The 22517-nt window shown below is 34.9% G+C and overlaps 1 protein-coding gene across 5 annotated transcripts in view; it reads left to right on the top strand.

Moving 5' to 3' along the window:
- ANO3 (anoctamin 3) overlaps nucleotides 1-22517 on the top strand; it is a 344736-nt gene that overhangs the window by 212713 nt on the left and 109506 nt on the right. For 4 of the 5 annotated variants that reach the window (XM_033120578.1, XM_033120577.1, XM_033120579.1 and 1 more), the window contains one exon: nucleotides 13706-13864. In XM_033120578.1, coding sequence (XP_032976469.1) covers nucleotides 13706-13864 — 159 coding nt within the window. Of the gene's footprint in view, nucleotides 1-8090; nucleotides 8109-13705; nucleotides 13865-22517 lie in introns of those variants that run through there. The other variant, XM_033120581.1, reaches the window with a different exon arrangement.

Below are 22517 nucleotides of genomic sequence, written 5' to 3'. Positions count from 1 at the left end.
TTATTAATTATTACCATTTTATAAATGAAGATGTTTAAACATTGGTTAAGGGTCTGTACACGGTATTTGAGATAAGAAGTAGAAGTGGGTCTTCATCGTTGGTAGCCCAATTACAAGGCTTTCTACCCTCACACAATTAGAGAAATATGACTGCCTATACTCGACTCGGTTTCAGACGCGAAGTGCTTGTGTTGGTTGTTCAGTCTCCAAAAAGGAAAGATTAGTAGGTGAAAAGGAACTGTTGGGTACTTCACTAATGTCCTTTTTTTCTTATTAAATTCAAATGGCTCTGCTGTTAGTGTAGCTGTGGGATTTCCAAAGCATTTGGAGGATTTGTTGTAAGAGATTCAACTCCTTTCTGCCAAGGCTTGCCAAGGGGAGCCTAGTTTACAGAGGCAGGTGTTCTTACAACAGGAGGATCTGAAGACTGCCTGATTCGGAGGTTCTTAGCCTGGTGTCCAGGGAGCTCTATGGAGCTCTCGCATGAGCTCCAGGGGGTCCAGGAATTCTCTGAAATTGTATGCATAGTTATATGAATATGTAATTATGCCCTTGTTTTTTTCTTGGGATATTGCCTATTACCAAAGAAGGATTAAAAACCACTGGTTTTGTCTTGATTATCCTTGTACAGGTTAGAAACTAAACTACCAACACTGGAGAAGCCTATACAAGTACAAATAGCCAGGGGCATAATCTTAAACGATACCCATGGGGACCTCATAGAGTTCATCTTTCTATCTGTTTATAAAATGTCAAGACTTTTAACAGCAAGAGTTATTCTAGTATTGGAAAGAACGAAGCTTGTGATAAAATAGACATTAATATCGGAGGGTATATTTTCAATGCCAACTTTCCAAAGTTTCCAACATGACCTAATATATTTTTACTATGAGTAGATTATTTGTAGCCAGTGTGACAAAGGTCAACTGCTTTATGAATTTAGCAAAAATAGTTGTTTGATCATCCTTCTTCCTCTTGCTGGATATCAAGAGGTTCTTGACTTATTGATAGAGCTTTTAGAGAAGAGGAAAGAGGGTCCGTGCACGGTATTTGAGATCAGAAGTAGAAATGAGTCTTCATCGTTGGTAGCCCAAGTACAAGGCTTTCTACCCTCACACAATTAGAGAAATATGACTGGTGGGTCATGATAAATAATTTTCTGCAAATATACCGTGTTTCCCTGAAAATAAGACCTAGCCAGACCATCAGCTGTAATGTGTCTTTCGGAGTAAAAATTAATGTAAGACCCAGTCTTAATGTACTATAAGACCGGGTTTTATAATATATCACATCATACCATATCATCTCATATCATCTCATATCATATCATATCATATCATACCATATCATATATTATAGTACCGGGTATAATATAGTATAATATAATACAATAACTGGTCTTGTATTAATTTTTGCTCTAAAAGACACATTAGCGCTGATGGTCTGGCTAGGTCTTATTTTTGGGGAAACACGGTGGGGAGCACAGCCTACGGCTCATCTGTTCCCCAGGAGCCAATACATTTCTCATCAGATCAAATCCATCTTGTTGTGAAGGTTATGGGAGATTTTATTCTCTGCTTTCCGAGAGTATGTGATTAAGAATAAACACCTCGTAGTCTAGAATCGTCTGCCTTGGAGCATATGGGAGTACCCTAATGTCCACGTATGGTCAAGGACACTGATGACAATACTGAGCAGTTATTCCGAGCCAGAAACTTTGATACCCTGATGTGAAAGTCTGCTGTTTCCAGTTAAATATTCAAGTGAAACAGTGGCCTGTGACCAGGGTAATGTCCTGGGCCATTCCCGTATTTCAGAGATATTTTTCTCCATTCTGTATTTTGACTTAACATTTTTATTTTGCATTTGCAGAAATGCAGATGAATTCAACCTGCCCTTGTAGAATTTGACCTCTCTGTGTTAAGAAGAGTCTCCTTCTTTATAGGCATCTGCCTGCCTTTCATCTGTTAGGAATCTAGAGCCAAAAGAAGGGAGCATCTTAATATTTCAAGTACACTAACTACTGAGGTGTTCTAAAAATATCTTGGGTGGACTGGGCCATCTGGCTCATTCACCATTGTGTTCTTGCCACCCAGCACACAGAAGAGTGTTAATACAAAAGCCCACATTTGCAGGATCTGCAAATGTTCTCGGGGTAAAAGCAGAGCAGGTATGCAGCTGATTTCTCCATTTCTGATTTCTGCTATGTCCAGGACTTGACCTCTCAATCCCCCATTATCTTGTAAATTCCTTGATACATTTTAAGATTTTTGCCTTGCATAATTTTTGCTTGTTTTCATGGGACAGATTGATCTGAATAACTAGAAATAGTGTAGTATTTTTTAGGAATATATTCATTGGACTTGTAAGATTACCAATAATTTAAGTTAGTTTCCTAAGCACATGTTGGAAATCATCAAGTGCTTCTTTATTATAAACACTCTTTTATTTTGTTTTGAGAGCTGTGTGAAAGAGAGGGTGGCATTCGGGCATCCATGTTACAAGTAATTACGTTGATGTTACAAGTAATGGATATAGTATTCAAGCAGTGTTAACTGATTTTTTTCCAAACTCCGAACGAAATCATTTTCTCAAACTCCTTTACAATAAAAATGGCATTTGATTTTGTTTTGCGTTTAAAATTTGATCTTTTAGTCTAAAAATTTCATTCTCAAACTTTCAGTAAATTCTTAAGTATATTTTCTTTGTATTTCCACCTGAATACCGGCAAAAATGCAGAATAGCTTCAGTCTGGGTTTAAGTGGAGTTTATGTGGAAAGTTGTCTCAGACGTGGAACCTGACTGTTCACATCTGTTCAGCACGTGAGCTCTGAGGTCATCATGATTCCTAATGATGCTCCTTGGACCTCATGGAATCCTGTCTGAATCACCCATGATCTAATGTGTCCAATTTAATGTCTCTGATAAGCTTGATTTACCATATTTTATTTTCTAAAATTATGATTTCAGTACAAGTATAGTTGACTAAAGGGAGTACACTGTTCGGTGACCACAATTAAAACTGGAGTTTTACTGTTTAAAGGTCTTTGACTGCAATAGCTATTTTGTGTATATACCATTTTATGTTTCAGTGTTTAACTCATTTAATTCTTAAAATAGTCCTGCAAAGTTGTTATTGTCCTCAGTATACAGGTGAGGAATCCAGGCTTAAATTATAAGATTTTCATTGCTAATCCCAGATGGTTGATTTAAAAGGTGAACAGCAATGCTGATATGATTGTTATTGTTATTATTGTTAACAATGTTATTGTTATCATGAATATTTGGGGTATATTGAAAGCTATTATTAGGCTATCTATGGCTATAACAAGCAGTACCCAGCACTGAACTTTACTGGATCCGAATTGCTTGCCGTAGTCGTTTCAGAATAAATTATCACAGACAAAATTGAAGATTCCTACATAACACTCCCTGATCTTTTCCCTCAGTTTGTCTCAACAGAATTAACCACTATTCTGATTTTGCTGCTTAGTTTTCTTATGCATATTTTTATACTTTTACTACATATGATACACCCTTCAAACAATATGGAGCATTATTTGCAGGTTTTTGAACTATGAAGAATTTGTAATATATTTTATATTACTTTTTTAAAAGTTAAACAACTCTTTAATGGCTACTTAAACAGATATATCATGTTCTTGTGTGACTACAAAACAACTAGCATTAAATGTATCACCACAATCTATTTATTCACTTTCTGGTTGATGGGAAGTTTTATTTATTTCCAGTCCTCTTCTGTTTCAGATAATGCAACAATGTTTTATTTTATTTATTTTTTTTTTGTTAAAGGTCTATTAATATAATCACTTTTTTTTTCTATTGGATTATTTGCCTTATTGTTTAAGAAGAGTTACTTATTCTCGTACATTCTGGAGAATAATCCTTTATTAGTTGTTTTTTATGAAAAGTATCTTACTGTTAAAGCTTACCTTTCACATTCTTTGTATCTTCTAATGTACAGAAGTTTTATTTGATCTTAGTGTGTTTATCACAATGTTACCTTTATTACTGGGGCTGGTGCTTTTTTTTTTCATGTTAAAAACAAACATATAAACAAAACTATTTTTCTACCAGAATCATAAAAACATCCTCCTATACTTTGTTCTAAAAGTTTTAAATGTTATTCTTTTCATATTTTTCTTTCATTCTTTTTCTTTTTTGTGTATTGTATCTTTTTTTTCTTTTGCATGAAAGTAACTGGTTTCCTTAGCACCACTAGTTGAATAGTCCACCCTATCCATGAAGAGCACATGAATTTGTAATTTCACCTCAGTCACATGTATGTAGGTCCTTTTTCTGGGATCTCTATTCTGTTTCTTATATTGTCTATTCCTCCATGAATAGTATGCTGCCTTAATTACTACAGAATTATAACTGGTATTTGAAGGATAAGCCCACTTATCTAGTTCTTTTTCAAACCTTTCCTATTAAAAGCACTTTTATCTCTCATATAAAATTAGAATTAGCTTGTTAAGTTGCATACATACACATAAAACTCTGTTGAGATCTTCATTTAAGTTATATCACTTTTATAGATGAATCTGAGATTTGAAATGAGTCTTCCTGTGATTAACAGATCCTTTTACATGTGTTGTAGGCAAATTTATCCATCTTTTTCTTTTGTGTTCTGCTTGCAAACTATTCACCTACTCTGAGTTCCAATGGTAGCTTCTAGAACCAATATTTTGTGCATTTCACAATCAATAATTCATATTTTATTGATTTTTAGAGCTTTATTGCAATTAAATTCACATACCATACAATCCATACTATACCATCCATCGCCTATTTGAAATATGCAATTTGATTTTTTAATATATTCATTAGGCTGTGCAACCATTCCCACAATATAATTTAAAACATTTTGCCTCCCCAAAAAGAAACCCTATTACCCATTATCTGTTCCATTTTACCCACTCCTCCTCCAGCCCTGGTTCATCTACGTTGTAGTACCTATGTGTCAATATTTAATTCTTTTTTAATGCAAAAGAATATTCTATTGTATGGATATACATTTTATTTATGTAGTCATATGGTAGACACTGCTTTTTTCTCTCTTGTTTAGTTTTATAAATAATGCTATATGCATGTTCCTCTACAACTTTTTGTGTGGATGTGTGTTTTCTCCTGGGTTAAATTGATAATGTGGTAACTCCATGTTTAACATTACTAGTAATCCCCAAACTTTTCCAGAGCTTCTGCACCATTTTACATCCCCAGTAGCTATGTATAACGGTGCAAATTTCTTCACATCCCTCTTAATGCTGGCTTAGTTTTTGTCTTTTTGATTATAGCCATCATAACAGGTGAGAAATGGTATCTCACCACGCTTTTGACTTGGATTTCCCTAATGATTTGCATTATGTTGAGAAACGATCGATGTGCTTTTTGACCATTTTTATGTCTTTTTGGAGAAATCTCTGTTCAAATCCTTTAACCACTATTAATTGGGTTATTTGTGCTTTTGTTATTATTTATTATATATATTGTGGATATAGTGCCTTTTGAGATACATGGTTTTCAGATTTTTTCCCCATTCCGTGGTTTGCCTTTCAATTTATTGATAGTATATTTTGCAACACAAACATATTTAATTTGTATATAGTCCTAATTATCTGATTTTTTCCTGTTGTTGTTGTTATTATTTGTGCTCTTGGTGTTGTATCTATAATCATTACCTAAACCAGGGTCCCAAATAGTTACTCATATGTTTTAGTCTAATAATTTTATAGGTTTTTTTTATTATTATTACTTTTAGTTTGGTGCTCCATTTTGAGCAAATTTTTGTGTATGATTTAAGTAAGAGTCCAACTTCTTTGGCATGTAGATACACAGTTCTGCACTATTTTGTTGAAAAAACCATTTTTTTCCTATTTAATTTCCTTAGCACTCTAGTTGAAAGTGAATTGGCCATAAGTGTATGGGTTTATTTCTGGACTAGAACTGATGTTTGAATAAAGTCTAAAGGAGTCAAACTTTTTTTCCACGTGGATATCCTGTTCACCCGAATAAGCATAATATAATAAAGAGACCATATTTTCAACTTTCAATACTTTCTAGTTTTCATTTAATTTTATTTGTTTACCTTATTAGTTATTTAGAAGTTCTATGTTTAAATTTATGAATGTTTGTATTCACTGATATCATCGTTACTGATTTTTAGAGGCTACCCTGAGCAGGCACACTATCAGCTTGCCTGCATTCTTTATGGTTTTCTACCTCTTTTTTCTACCTGGAAGCTAGAGTTTTACATACTTTCCTGCTAATTCCTTTATGAATTTCAAAATATGTATGTTTATTTCATCAATTATTTCTAGGTGTTTTATTGCATGAGGGTTTTGAAATTATGTGGTTTGCCATATTACTGGAATCACAGCTCTGCTTTTTTTTTTATGCCCTTTTTCTGAAACTTGATGCTAAATGATACTAGGAGGATTTTACATCTCTGCATGTCCCCATCAGACTTTATTTCATGGTCTAAAAAGGAGTACCACGTCCCAAAGCATGTGCTTTGTACACCAGTTGATTTGTGAAATTTGATAACATTGAATTAGGTCAGAAATTGCTTTTCATTTTGGAATAAGAGAAACCCCTGTCTCCTATTTTCTCCTTCATGATGTTAAAGGTGCTTACTCAGGTAAGAGTAAAGCATCTCAATTGTCATTTACTGTTTTTCCTGAAAAGACCTTTGGAGCGCTTTATAGAGTGAATTCAGCTGCCAGATATGTGAGCATCATTCTTTATAGAAATAAAGACTCTAGCCAGAGTTAGCTGAAAGTTTTGAGAAATCTTAGAAAACAGCCTCTTGCAGAAACATGTGGGAGAAAGATGAGCAATATGGAATGTCAGAGTTACAAGTGCCCTCACTTGTAATAGCACCCGCACTTTGATTCATGGTAGGGGGATTGAGCAGCAGGGAAGAAGAGCCAGTTGTCTAAAAACACATCAGCAGGGATAGAACCATGTGTAAAACCTGGATCCTTTCATTTCCTTCATTTCATTTTCTTTTCTTTGTTTTTATTTTATTTCCTCTGTTGTGATATTTTCCAAATTGAGACGTTATCCCCTACTTGTTCTACTGAGGAGTTTGGTAAATGAGACCATAAGCCTTCCTTTCCTGATATAGCATATCATAAGATTTCTTTTTTAAACAACCTTTAAATCTTTTAAACCAATCTTTAATTTTTATCTAATCCATAAACCTTCCTGTGACAGACAGACTCTAGGATAGCCTAAGTGATCCCTGCCTCCTGGTGTTCAGACTGGCTTCGTTCACTTGGCAACTCAGTCATTTTTAAAGCTCCTAAAATTTTAATATGATTTAAAAATAAACCATGAAACTGTGAACGCTGTGAAGTTACCAAGGCATAGGGAGAACGGGCATCTTAAATCCTACCCATTCCCGAGTGCCTCTCTTCCTCTAAAAGTCTTCTTCCTGGGGGAGGAAAACTCAAGAATTAGATGTAGGTCAAGATTGGCGTAAAGTCTGGAATGTCTATGGTGTTATGTTAGTATTTGTTTCTGATACACACACACACACACACACACACACACACACAGACACACACACGAGGTCTGACAAGTTCGTGAACTTGTTGCAACGATGTTGCTAACCGTTTTTTGGTATTAGAGGGATTATTCACTATGAATTTGTACCAACTGGACAAACAGTTAACTAAGTTCACTATTTGGAAGTGCTGAAAAGGCTGCATGAAAAAGTTAGAATACCTGAACTCTTTGCCAACAATTCATGGCTCTTGCATCACGACAATGCACCAGCTCACACAGCACTGTCTGTGAGGGAGTTTTCAGCCAGTAAACAAATAACTGTATTGGAACACCTCCCTACTCACCTGATCTGGCCTCCAATGACTTCTTTCTTTACCCGAAGATAAAGGAAATATTGAAAGGAAGACATTTTGATGACATTCAGGACATCAAGGGTAATAAGACGACAGTGCTGATGGCCATTCCAGAAAAAGAGTTCCAAAATTGCTTTGAAGGGTGGACTAGGCGCTGGCATTGGTGCATAGCTTCCCAAGGGGAGTACTTCGAAGGTGACCACAGTGATACTCAGCAATGAGGTATGTAGGACTTTTTCTAGGATGAGTCCAAGGGTGCCAAAAAATATATACTCATTTTAAGAAAGGAAAAAACTGTATTAAAATTGTAATAACATATACCAATAGCAAAAGATAAATACAAGTCATGTGTATACATTTTTTGGCACCCCCAGTATATATATGTCATTTTAAAGCTACCACGTGGAGCAAACAGTTTTGTTCCATCAACTACATACCGTGTGGGCAGGAGAGGTCCATCTGGGACAAGCTGCCCTTAGGTTACCACAACGGAAGAAGCTTTGTGTCTGATTTCGGAATTCAGCCCATCTTGTTGCCCCAGCTGTGCCACTGAAAGAATAATCATCACCTTCTCTCTCATCTATGCCCAAAGCTCCATGTGTACTGGGATCCTGCCGGGCTCAGTGAGCCTTCCACGGTTCTGTGACAAGGCGCTGTTTGGGTTCCTTCGGTGATGTATTATTATTCTGTGAATCTTTAAACTTGTTGGTATTTTTTTCAAAGTCAGTGTGACATTGCCTGCTAAATAGTAAGCCGATCACATTGATCAGCACCTCAGCACCTCATATTATGGAGGACTTGTTGCCAAGATATCATAAACTGCCTCTGGGGCAAAATGAAGTCAATACCTTATTGTCAATTGATTGAATTCCATGGTCAGTAATGATTTTAATCAGTAGCATGCTACACTTAAGAAATATACACACGTACTAATACAGAACAAGAGTCAGCAGTGCAGATAGTAAAATGAAAATAGAAATGGCCTCTCATTGAACATAGAGGGATTGTAAAACACAGTGCTTAAGAGCTGGTCCTTAGATCAGCTCTTAGATCCGCTCTTAAATCAGATTACCTGGATTCCACATTCTATATTTGACAGTCTCACTGACTTCAGGCACTGTTGCCTTAGCAGTAACTGGGCTACTGATGGAATTGATCTATCAGTTTCTTACAAACATTAAAATTAATTGACATATAATTGCTTAGCTAAATGCATAGCATATAGAAACTTTTGATAATTGTTAGCTTTAGTTATAACTATTGAATCAATCAATCATTTTATATATCTGTAATATTATGAAATGATTTAATAATTTTATTTAAAATTCTATATTTCCACAAGCAGCAACTTCACTGGTAATCATAACAGCAATATATAATGTATTACGCTTTCCAGTGCCCTTTGGCATTATATCTCATCAGTAGTTGAATATGTAGAGAATGTCAAGACTGTTGCATTTATTTTAAAGTCCGCCTCAATTTCAGCATCTGTGAAATGGGAAAAATAGTACCCATCTCTCAGTTTTTGTGAGCATGAAATGTGTTAATCTTTGCAAAGTGTGTTGAAGAGTAGTTGGTTTCTGCTCAACTTATGTTAGTATTATTAATTCTTTAAATATTACTTTACTAATTATTTTCTCAAATAGCGGTTTTCTTTGGCAGATTATAATTGGAGCTGAAATATAATCACCTGGAGAGTCTGCCATCAGATAGTAGAACTCCACAGTAACTGCTATAGAGAGGATTTCTATTTCTATAGACCATGCAGACTAAGAGGCAGTGTTGATGTTCTAGCCAGGTTCTAATCAGCAAGTTGGAAACCCACAGCTGGATTCCTAAAACTCATAATTAAGGATGCGTTGCATAGGAAAATTTGCATAGTAATTACATTTCTGGCATATCTTAAGTTAAGCTAGGTACATTAAAATATATATGCATTAATATGCTTTTTTTGTTCCCTAGGACACTTAGGAAATTAAAATATTTTTCTCCTATATGTACTATTTTAAAAGGAAAAATTTCTCTGGCAGGAAAAAAAAAAAAACAATTTTAATTCAGCAGCACTTACTAAATTTCTACCCATGTGTGGAATTTCTTCTGAACCACAATGTATGATGTGTTTTCTGTTAATTTGGTTTTAATAGGTATTATTTTTGTTGTTGAAAATATGTGATTTTCTTGACAAAACTCTTCTCATTTGTCTGAAATGGAAAAAATTATAAAGCCGTTTTGTTTCTCTCTAATAAGTAGGGTCACTAACAAGAGATATTTTGTGGAATGGTTTTAACTCTGAAGTAAATTCAAGTCACATACCAGGGCTGTTTAGATATTTCTCCAATTAAGGAGTGTACATCTTGAACTTCTGAGTAAAACATGGCCTCAGACTAACAGCGTCCAGGCTGCTGTCTCCTAATTTTTCCTTAATGACTGAGGGAAGAAGATACAGAAACACAGAAACAAACACCAACACTGTAAACTAATGAAAAAGGTTTTCGTTATTTGAAGACTTGGGAGGCGAGGATTAAGACACACAAGCCTGGAACACAGACCCTTGGCCTCATTACCTGAAATCAGCGTGATGACCACCCAAACTGCGAGAGCTGGACTAATCTGGCCGGTAGTTTGTTCTTATCCCTGGGCTTCAGCGCCACACAGTCAAGGACACTAAGCATCCACTGCGCTTCTTAATAGGAGCGGTCATCTCCGCAGCCCAGAGTCACGCCCTGCAGCCTCTGCCCTGCCTCACCTGTGCCCCTCTCTCTCTCTAAATCCAAACAGAAACAGAAATGCCCAGTAAACGGACATGGCAATAATTGTTTGCATTCTGAATACCAGAATCTGGATAAAAGGAGCATGGTGTGTGAGAGCAGATACAGGCAGCACTGAGACCCATGCGTGCTGGCAAGAGTGTGGTCTTTCATGCTGTATACTGTAACAAAATGTGTCATTTTTTAATGCGTAGACCAGTAGTCAGTAATCGAGAAGATTCCATCTGTACAGAGCCATGTTCCATGAAATCTTATAAGACCAGAAATTGCATCAGGGTCCTTCTGTACACAATAGGCTCTACTCTAAGTCAAGAGTGGCATACTATTAAAGTTGAAAATAAGCATTTCCTATGAATCAGCAATTTTTCTCCTAGGTCCATACCTGATAGAAATGCGTGCACATGTGTATCGCAAGATACATCCATGAATGTTTATTATAGCTTTATTTGTGATAGCCAAGACTGGAAACAGCCCAAATATCCCTTATCAGTAGAAAGCATAAGTAAGTTTTATTATGTTCATATAATAATATAACGGTGAAAAAATGAACTACAAATATATGAAAGTTAAGAACAGATTGCACATCTATAATATTACATGAAAGCAGCCATACACAAAAGATGATTCATTGTATATTTACATTCACATAAAGTTTGGTAACAGACAGAAATAAATATAATGTGTAAGGATATATCCTTTGGTGATAAAACAATGAAAGTAGTGCCATAAACGATAGGATTATGATTACCTCGGGGGAGGCAGATGTGGAGGGCATCGTGATTGAGAGGATATTAGGTGTGTGTGTGTGGGGGGCTTCTGCAGGAGTTCGTGAAGTTCTGCTTCTTTACTTAAATAGTAGCTATTTAGGTGTTTATCTTAAAATAATTTGTTATTCATTTGTTTATTGCACTTTTAATTTCATAGTAAATCATGTTTCCCAAGTACATGTAAAGCGTACCTGCTTCCTTTGCTCTAATTCCATTCTCACACCAGCATCCTTTAGATCACTTATCTCTGTTTCCATCCATCTTTGTCCCGAGAAAGATCATTTTCCAAAAAGTGAAAGGGGTCATTTGGGTCATCAGAAAACAATAAAAATCCCAACATGAATTGACACGCGGTGTACATTTTTTTATGTTGTTTTCTTGGGATAGTAGCTATTATGTTTTTGATCTTCTAAAGTGAGTCAGACAACGTTGGGAGTGCTCTGTATGCAATATCTCACTTAGTCATAACGATCTTACAATGTTGATACTATGATTATCTTTATTTAATATGATTAATCTTAATATGATTATCTTATTAATCATATCTTAATAATCATCTTTATAATCATCTTTATAGCTGTAGGACTTGAGACTGAACAGTGGGTTTAAATTGCATGTCTAGTTTGTCTGATTCAGATCTCAGTACTTTAAACAATGTGTCAAACTGCCTTTTACTAACTCAAAACTGTGATTAACCGATAATCAATTAACTGTCACTTAGAGAGTAACGACATGATCTCATTTGGTATGTTTCTTATTGAGAACTGTCTTAAATTCACCAAAATAATATGACCCTTAGTGGCTACTGGCACTCATTAATCTGACTTCCATTGGCTACTCCATTAGAGTTGATTACTTGTCACCTTGTGTTATCCAATGAAATAATCCTGGAAATCGCTTTTTTTTTTTTCATTCATTGAGGGAAGGCTGTGCAACACCAGCCTTTTTGTCCTTGAGCCTGGGTGTCTCTGTTACTCTGAATTCACACACTTGAACTTGTTGTTTCTAAAAGACCCGAGTTCTTGTGGCAGCCTAACCTGTGCCTGTGAGATGACAGGGGATCTTTTTCGTTGCTTCCCCTGGATGACTCCTTGGCCACTAGATGACCCTGTTTCTCACTTCTTTCACCTTGAGCTGCATACATATCCCACGCAGGATCCTACAAAGAAGTCTGAGATGCCTTTTTCTGAAATCACCAGCTAGCTCTTCAAATGTTAGGGAAATTTCTGAATCTCAAAAATGCCCATATGGGAAAAAATGAAATAGAGTTGGTGGAGATGTTCAAATAGTTTGATGGAAAATATGGAGCGAGACCAACATGTGTAATATCTGAGAACATGGACCTGGAGTCAAAATTGGATTCAAGCCCTGGTTCTTCAGTGATCTTTGGCAAAATACTAGGAAAGCCCCCTCTAAGAAAACCAACAGGAAAATCTGTTGATCAATAAAACTAATTTTATTAAAGTTACAGCAAGTAAGGATACCAACCTAAGCAGTCTTAGTAGTTGTTCATAAAGGTGAAGTGTTCAAAGGATTCTAGGATGTGGACTGGGAGATTTTAAGGTAAGTCTTGCAAGGCAGGAATTTGGTTAAAAATTGGGCAGAGTCTGTGAAAAATACCTGGGTGGGTGGGCACAGCAAGGTAAGGGGCTTAATACAATCTTGAAAAGCAAGGGTATAGTCTTGTGATCAAGACCTGTTTTAGTTGGATCACAGTCTTATATCCTGGGAGCACATATTTCTTGGAACAAGCAGCTCAGGAATTATTCTTTGATGTGGTGTCATTGGACACAGATTTAGGAAAATAATATCTGGTCTGAATATTATTTAATATAGGAAATTAGGGCGATTTTGATTCTCAGTATTTATGTTGTTTAAACCTTAATGTCTTTATCTTTGGAATGCAAATTGTGAGTATTAAATGTAATAAAACATGTAAAACATTTGTGTCTGGGGCTAATGTTAAGTAAATATTCAACATATGTTAGTGATATTATTTTTATAGGACTTTACTGAATAAAACATGTGCATTTTTATGCCAGCATCAGAGAGCCCATGTTCTGGTATCAGAGTGCCTGATTTCAAATCCTGGAACATTACTTCCTAGCTTGTCTGCTACAGTAGACTTTAAATTTTTAAAATCATCTTTTCCTATCTAATAATTAGATTGAAAAAAAAAGCATGTTTTGATACTGAATTGCTGGTATCCAAACAGAAGTGACTGAAACCAAAATGCACGTGCTTATCTAACCCACACCATTAACAATCATTGTTTTATTTGCAGAATGACATGAATTACATAGCATCCAGTGGGCTTCTATTCAAAGATGGGAAAAAGCGGATTGATTACATCCTGGTTTATAGAAAGTCAAACGTACAATATGACAAAAGAAATACATTTGAAAAGAACCTCAGAGCAGAAGGCTTGATGTTGGAAAAGGAGGTAGGTGTTTTAGTAATATTAAGTATGTAATGTAATATGCTGGAAAAGATATGATCTCTTAATTTTTAGTATGGAAAGTAGGTAACACAATTTTATAAAATGTATAGTTATTTTCTCCCAAATGTAAAAGAAATGCATATGTATAGTTCTGTTTAAATATATATTCCATTTTTACTCTATGTATTTCTGTAACTTTAAATATTTTTCAAAGAGCATAACTATTTTTACAAATTTAAAACTTGAATACAGAATGCTTATACCTATGTAAAGTACAAAGCCCCTATGAAAAGAAAAACAAAATGTTGAAAGAAGATAGTTTGCCAAATTGTTAAAGTCTAGGTTTTAATACTGGAACTATGGGTGGTTTTCTTTCCCGGGAGTTTTCTTTGTGCTTTTTAAAAATACTTTATTTTATTTTCTTTTCTTAGAGCAGTTTTAGTTTCACAGCAAAATTGAGATAAAGGTACAGAGATTTCCCGTGTACCCCTGCCCCCACACGTGCATAGCCTCCCCCATTATCAACATCTCCTACCAGAGCAGTACCTTTGTTACCATCGCTAAACCTACGTTGACATATTATTATCATTCGGAGTCCATAGTTTACATTAATGCTCTTTCTTGATGAGGTACCTTCTATGAGTTTGAACAGATGCAGAATAACACGCATCCATATTGTGATATCATACAGAGTATCTTACTGCTGCAAAAATTCTCTGTGCTCCACCTATGCATCTATCCCAAACTTGTTACTGTCTCCATAGTTTTGCCTTTTCCAAAACATTATATAGTGGAACCATAGAGTATGTAACCTTCTTAGATTGGCATTTTTCATTGAGCAATATGCATTTAAGGTTCCTCCATGTGTTTTCGTGGCTTTATAGCTCGTTTCTTTCTAGTGCGGAATATTATTCCATTGTCCATTCACCTACTGAAGGACACCTTCGTTGCTTGCAAGTTTCAGCCATTAGGAATATATTGTCTACAAACATCCTTGTGCACATTTTTGTGCAGACATATGTTTTCAAGTCCTTTGGGTAAAAACCAAGGATTGGATTGCTGGATAGTATGGGGAGAATATGTTCAGTTTTGTAAGAAACCTCCAAACTGTCGAAAAATAGCTGTATCATTTTGCATTTCTGCCAGCAATGAATGGGAGTTCCTGTTGCTCCACATTCCAGGCAACACTTGCTGTTGTCAGTTTCCTGGCTATTGGCCATTCTAATAGGTGTGTAATGACATTTCATTTTAAAAAATTTTTCATTTTCCTGTTGAAAAATGATATGGAGCAAATTTTCATATGCTTATCTGCCATCTGTGTATCTTCTTTGATAAGGTGTCTGTTAAGATCTTTGAGCCACTTTTAATTTTTTTTGATTGTTGAATTTTAAGTGTTCTTTGTATATTTTGGATAACATTCCTTTATCAGATGTATCTTTTGCAAATACTTTCAGCCTGTGGCTTGTCTTATTTTCTTGACTTTGTCTTTTTCAGAGCAGTTTTTGATTTGAATGAAGTCTAATGTGACAATTATTTCATTCATGGGCATACGTTTGGTGTTGTATCTTAAAAGAAATCACCATACCCACGGTCATATCAATGTCCTCTTCGCCCTTCCCCAGGAGTTTACAGTTTTGTATATTTTACATATATGTCTGTGATCCATTTTTACTTAATTTTGTGAAGGTTTGTCTCTAGATTTATTTTTTGCATGTAGATGTCCAACTGTTCCAGCACCATTTGTTTTCAAGACGTTTTACTCCATTATATTACCTTAGTTCTTTTGTGAAAGATCAGTTGACTTTTATAAGTCAAGTTGATATACACGTGGGTCTGTTTCTGGGCTCACTATTTTGTTCAATTGATCAACTAGTATATTCATTCACCAATACCATTACTATAGCTTTAGAATAACTCTCGAAATCAGATGGTGTCAGTCCTTTAACTTTGTTGTTCTTCAATATTGTATTGTACTTTCTGAGTCTTTTTCTTCTCCATATCAATTTTATAATCAATTTACCAATATCCACAAAATAACTTGTTGGAATTTTGATTAGCTTTGTATTAAATCTGTAGCTCAAGTTGTTAACATCTTGATAATATTGAGCTCTCCTATCCAATGAACATGGAATATCTCTCTATTTATTTAGATCTTCTTTGATGTTGTTCATCAGAGTTTTGTAGTTTTCCCCATATCGATCTTGGATATATTTTCTTGGATTTATACTTAAGTGTTTAGTTCTTTGGAGGAAAAACTTAAATGGTATTGCGTTTGTAATTTCAAATTCCATTCATGCATTGCTGGTATATAGGAAAACAATTGACTTTTGTATATTAACCTTGTATCTTGCAATCCTGCTATAATTACTTATTAGTTATTTATTACAGGAGTGTGTGTGTGTGTGTGTGTGTGTGTGTGTGTGTGTGTGTGTGCGCGCGGGCATGAATGCATGCACGTTTTAGCCATTTGAATTTTCTATATAATGATAAGATCATCTGAGAATAAAGACAGTGTTATTTCTTCCTTACCAATCTATATACCATGTACGTCTTTTTTGTGTTATACTGTATAAGCTAGTACTTCCAATATAATATTGAAAAGGAGTGGAGACAGGGGACATTCTTGCCTTGTTCCTGATCATAGTGACAAAGATTCTAATTTCTCACCATTAAGTATGATGTTAGCTGTAGGTTATTTATAAATATTCTCTACCAAGTTGAGGAAGTTTACCTCTATTCCTAGTTTACTCAGAGTTTTTATCATGAACAAGTGTTGGATTTTGTTAAATGCTTTTAAGTATTACTATGATCATATGATTTTTCCTTTTTATTAGTCTATTGATGGGATGGATTACGTCAGGTGATTTTGAATGTTGAACCAACCTTACATATTCTGGATGAATCCCAGTTGGTTGTGGTTTATAATTATTTTTATACATTGTTGGATTCTATTTATTAACATTTTGTTGAAGATTTCTTCATTTATACTAATGAGAGATACTGGTCTGTATTTTCATTTTCTTGGAATATCTTTGTCAGGTTTTGATGTTAGGATAATCCTTACCTCAAAGAATTAGTAAGTGAGTATTCCTTCTGCTTCTATACCTCAAAAGAGACTATAGAGAATTGGTACAATTTCTATCTTAAATATTTGGTAAAAATCATCAGTGTAAACATCAGGGCCTGGTCTTTTGGTTTTAGAAGGTTATTAATTATTAATTCAAACCATATATATATATATATATATATATATATATATATATATATATATGTATACCTATTCAGGTTATGCATCTTTTTGTGTGAGTTTCAGCACATTTTGCAGGGAGCTGTTTGTTCATAGTACTCCTTTATTAACCTTTTAATTTCCATGGGATCTATAGAGATGCCCCCTTTCTCATTTCTGGTATTGGTAACTTGTGTACTCGCTCTATTTTTCTTACTTAGCCTGGCTACAGACTTATTGATCTATTGATCTTTTCAAAGAGCCATCTTTGTTTTCTATTGATTTCCTGTTTTCAATGTTATTGATTTATACTATAATTCTTGTTCTTCTGCATACTTTCAGGTTAATGTGTTCATCTTTTTCTAGTTTTCTAAGTGGAAACCTAGATTGATGGGTTTAGACCTTTTTTTCTTTTCTAATATATGTATTCTGTGCTATAAATTTCCCTTTAAGCACTGCTTTAACTCTCCTTAAATTTTGAATATTATAATTTTGCTAAATTGTCTACATTTTTATTTAGTCCAAAATACTCTTTGCTCTTGAAATTTTCTTTGTTCCTTGTGTTATTTGGAAGTGTGTTCTTTAATCTCCATGTATTTTGGGATTTTCCAGTTATCTTTCTGTTACTGATTTGTAGTTTAACTCCACTGTGGTCTGAGAGCAGACATTGTATGGTTCCTATTATTTTAAATTTTCTATGGTGCATTTTATGGCTCATAATATTGTCTGTCTTGGTGAGTAGTCCATAAGAATTTGAGAAAAATGTGTGTTCTGCTGTTGTTGGATGAAATAACCTATAAATGTCAATTATATCCAGTTGATTGATGGTGTCGTTGAGTTCAACTATGTCCTTACTGGTTTTCTGCCTACTGAATTTGTCTATTTCTGAAAGAGGAAGTATGGAAGTCTCAAACTATGACAGTGGATTCATTTATTTCTCCTTGTGGTACTATCAGTTTTTGACTCACAAAGTTTGACATTCTGTCATTAGGCACATACACATTAAGGTTTGTTGTGTCTCGTGGAGAATTGACCCCTTTATCATGATGTAATGCCCTTCTTTATCCCTGATAACTGTCTATTTTTAAATGCTTGTTTAAAGATTTTTTTTTCAATTGAAACAATAAAAGTGCCAATGCTCACTAGGGAAAAAATTAAAATACAGAAAGGAAGTAAAATCATATCCCTCATAGTCCTATTGTCTAAAAATAATCATTCTTGCTATTTTAGTTAAATCTTCTAGGGTTTAAAAACAAAACAAAGCATATTTATCACATTACAGAGAGAAAACCCCATAATGTAAAAAATTAAAAGTATAAAAATATACAAAATCAAAAATCAAGCAGAGAAAGGGAGAGAAAGACAGAGTAAAGAGAAGACAGATGAGATAGAAGAAATTAAAAAGGCCTTTGGGTAAGGGTGAAGGGGAAGATCCAGTACATAGAATAGCAAAGGAAATCAAGATTCATAATTAGTATTTTAAAGCTAAATATCTAGAGTTATTTCTTTTACTTGTTCAAAGATATTTTTACAAATGGATTGCCTTTACTTTTGTTTCTAATTCTAAAATTAATGGAATTGATTTTTTAATGAGTTAATTGGGCTAGATTAATTATCCCAATGTTAGTGTGTAAAATCAACCTGCTATGACAAATGCAGTTTAAGTGAAAACGTTTCTATAATAAGCATTCTAATATTATATCATAAATATTAATTCACTAAGGTTTCCAATCAGGATTTCTTAATACTCTTTGTATTGGTTTCTATTGCTCTTTAACAAATTATGCCACATTTAGCTGCTCAAAACGAAACCCATTTATTAGCTCACAGTTCTGTGGGTTAGAGCATAACACGGTTGGGCTCTTTGCTCAGTTTCTCACAAGGCGTAATGTGTTGGCCAGGCTGCGTTCACACCTGGAGCTCAAGTATTCTCTTAAGCTTATGTGGCTGTGACAGGATTTGATTCCTTGTGGGTGTAGGACTGAGCTTCCCATTACCTGGCTGGCTCTCAGCCAGGGACGGTTCTCAGCTCCTAGAGTTCGTTCTCATTCCTTTCCACGGCCCCCTCCATTTTCAAAACCAACACTTGGAGAACCTTTCTTGTGTTCCTCTGCTATTTTGAATCTCAATTGTCATGAAGAGTCCTGTTCCTTTTAGGGGCTCATCTGCCATGGAGGATAATCTCTCTTTCTTAAACAGATATGTGGCATAAAACATAACCTAATCACGGAAGTGAATATTCCATCCTAGTCACATGTCACTGGGTTGTAGAGGACAAGGGCAGCAGGGTATGGGGATTTGGAGGTTTAGAATTCTGCCAGCCACACTATTATTAATAAAAACCAACATAATGAGGAAGTGAATTGCCCTTCTAAGCAAACAGAATTAGAAAGAAACTTAACTCTATGATGACCAGATAGAATCTAAGTATATATTTAGTTTAAATCTTACGTTAACTGATGACTAACTGGTATATAAATACTTATAGCTACCTGAACTATCAAATCCAGCATTTTACATTCTCATAAACATTTATATTTTCTCCAAGTTTCTACTATTAGAGGCAGTGGCCTTTGGTGGCAACTTAATTTTAATCAATATTAATTGGAAATATTTAGGGCTTGTGACAGGAGGAAAAGAGAAGATGAAATTGTGAAAATGTCAGCAAGATCGGATTTTTAGCTGTAAAATGGAGAATTCTTTGGCGAACAAGTCCTCATTTTTCACATTTACATTCACCAGAGCCAAGCACTGGGCCTGGCACAAAGTGAGTCTCCAGCCCTCATAAAATCCCAAGCTGATGTGGGTCGTTCCTAGATGATCTCATCAGCAGCAGATAATGATGCATATTTGAAGGACCAATGGTAGATGATCTGTGACTGTGAGGGTAGGTACTTTGTTATCCAAATGCACTTCCAGATCATATCAGCAATTTGTCTTGATCTTAGACTTAATACCATGAGCTGCCGTGTTCTATTTTCTTTCAGCTCTCTGCCACCAACTTGCAGAGTGACTTTGTAAAAACACAATTTTTAAATTTCCTCTTCTTTCAAGAGTGAATGTTCTACCTCCTGAGAATTTTGGATGGAATAATTAAATAATAGGGTGAAATGTGAAGGCAGTGGGAGTTTTGCTCCCTTAGAAAAGCCTGCCTTCATCAGAGCTAAACAGAAATAGTGCCAGATTGGGAGCTTTTGATTTTAAGGGAAAAAGTAATCTTTCTCTCTGCCAACACCACCCCTTCACGAACCCCTGCTCAGGAGTTACAAGAAAATGAAACTACTTTTGTTTTGTTTTTTTACGTAAAGGTGTAACAAAAGAGAAATTAAGTTGAGGGAATTATAAAAGAAAACAGTGCATGCTGCTTGAAAACGATCTATATTTAAAGAGACAAAATTAGGTAAGTTCTAGCTCTACGTGCATTTAGCTTGACGTTTCACTCATTGATGAAAAGAGGTAATGCATAAACAACCTTCTAAAGCATCCCTTTTACTTAAGTGTGTTAGATTATTTCACATTTTAGAGATTGACAGGAATGAATTAATAATCAGCGCTAAATCGTCTATCCCTGATGCTAATTTGAATGCTCACACAGCACCTCTTCCAGAATAATTCTGGCTTCTTTGCTTTCTTGTCTCCATCACTTCTTACTTAGGTACAAGTTGCCTAGAATGTATACTCAAAATAAGTTAACTCATCCATTTACTCATTAAGCATTTATCAATTTTTATTTTTAAAATTCTTCACCTTTAATTTAAAACAAACATACCTGAAGTAAGAAAGTTCTTCAGAAATTGTACTGACATGAAAGTATCATTTTCCCCCCATGGTGATTTGCAAAATACTAGTATGTCAAAAAGCTATGAGTGGGGGGAAAAAAACCAAAAAACATTCTGTGGTCTAAAATTTTGGAAATTCGGTTTACTTTTTCACTTTGTTGTGTATTTTTAGCAAATATATGCATGTTAAAGTATCTCACAAGTTCTCTAGTGAGAAAGTCAAAACCTAATTGACCACGGAATATCCCCAATTCCTTTTTTATAATATTCTGTGGAACAAACTTTGGCCGATGCGAATCTGTGAAAGGGCCTGCCTGATGGCATTGGTGCTTAGGCTGCCTTCTACATCTGAGTATTAGTCCAGCAAATCATGGTTCTCTAATAATCCTGTTGAACAATGTTGCTAATACAACTTTGAAATAGTGTTCTGCCAAACTTGTGAAATTAGCCATATCTAAAATATAGGGCTTTATGAATATGTGAATATAAAAGTATACAGTTTAATGTTAAAAGATATATGATTTTAAATTAAACTGATTAATTTCTTCCATACGTTTGAGTTTTGAAGATTGCTGTGTTTCTTGAGAAGTTCTATCTAGTTGAAATTTAAATGATCAGTGCTAACCAAATAGAGTCCAGCTGTGTCTAGCCTGGCAGGTGTGTCTAAAAGTAAGCAGACAGCAGCTCTTCCTTTATGTACGCGTATGTTCAGCTCCTTTAATCACATGAATGGGAAGCTCTGTGGGATTTACAGCTAAATTGGCCATAAACTTCTTCCTTGTTCTCTGAGCCTCAGATATTGGAGAAACTTTGGAAAATAACTTTCTAGGCTTTTTAAAAAGCAGAATATGAACATGCATAACATTTATTGCCAAAATACTCAATTATTTAGTAGTTTCTCATTTCAGACTGTTGGACCACATTTAAGAATCGTAATGATTATTTGATTAAAAAGGCATCTGATGCTCTGTTAGTGATAGGAGGAAAATGTTCAGAACAATGAGATCCAATTCTTGGAATTCTTGAGAATTAGACCAAGGTACACAATTTTGTTAAAAGCTTCCTAGATGATTCTGATGCATATGTGACTCTGCTTAAAAACCTCTCGTCTAGATCAAAGACACAAAAATTCTTATGGTCTCTTGACACAGGAAAAAGTAAACTAGAAGGTTAGAGTAAGTATGCAGATTTGACAGGTATGTAAGGTAATGGACCTGTGTAATTTATACTCCATTTTTTCCTGTAAGATTTCCTAGTACCTACCAAGTAGTAATTGCTCAGTAAAATATGCCAGAAGAATAAGTGAATGAATTAATGAATAACTGGTGACAACTGTCTATCCCCTGTGAGCAGGAATGAGAGGATCATGATAAAGTGTTCAACAAGAATAATTTCAGATTCCTGTTTGTTGCATAATTTTTCTTACTGAGGATTTGGATCTCGATTATGATCAATATAAGAAAATGCATTGACTCATATAGGTGATTATTTCTTGTATATGATGTCATTATGACAGTTTTATTAAGGTTTTTAATACGTTAAGAATTTTTATTCATATAAATTTGTTCTAAATCAGGTTCAACGATTCATGTGTAGACAAGGGGACAATGTTCTTTCCTTTCGAATCAAATTGTCACATGATATCATCAAC

This window comes from Rhinolophus ferrumequinum, chromosome 11, assembly GCF_004115265.2.
Source record: "Rhinolophus ferrumequinum isolate MPI-CBG mRhiFer1 chromosome 11, mRhiFer1_v1.p, whole genome shotgun sequence".
Lineage (NCBI taxonomy): Eukaryota > Metazoa > Chordata > Mammalia > Chiroptera > Rhinolophidae > Rhinolophus > Rhinolophus ferrumequinum.
The sequence above is the reverse complement of the archived record's forward strand: the minus strand, read 5'-3'. Positions and strand labels throughout refer to the sequence as shown.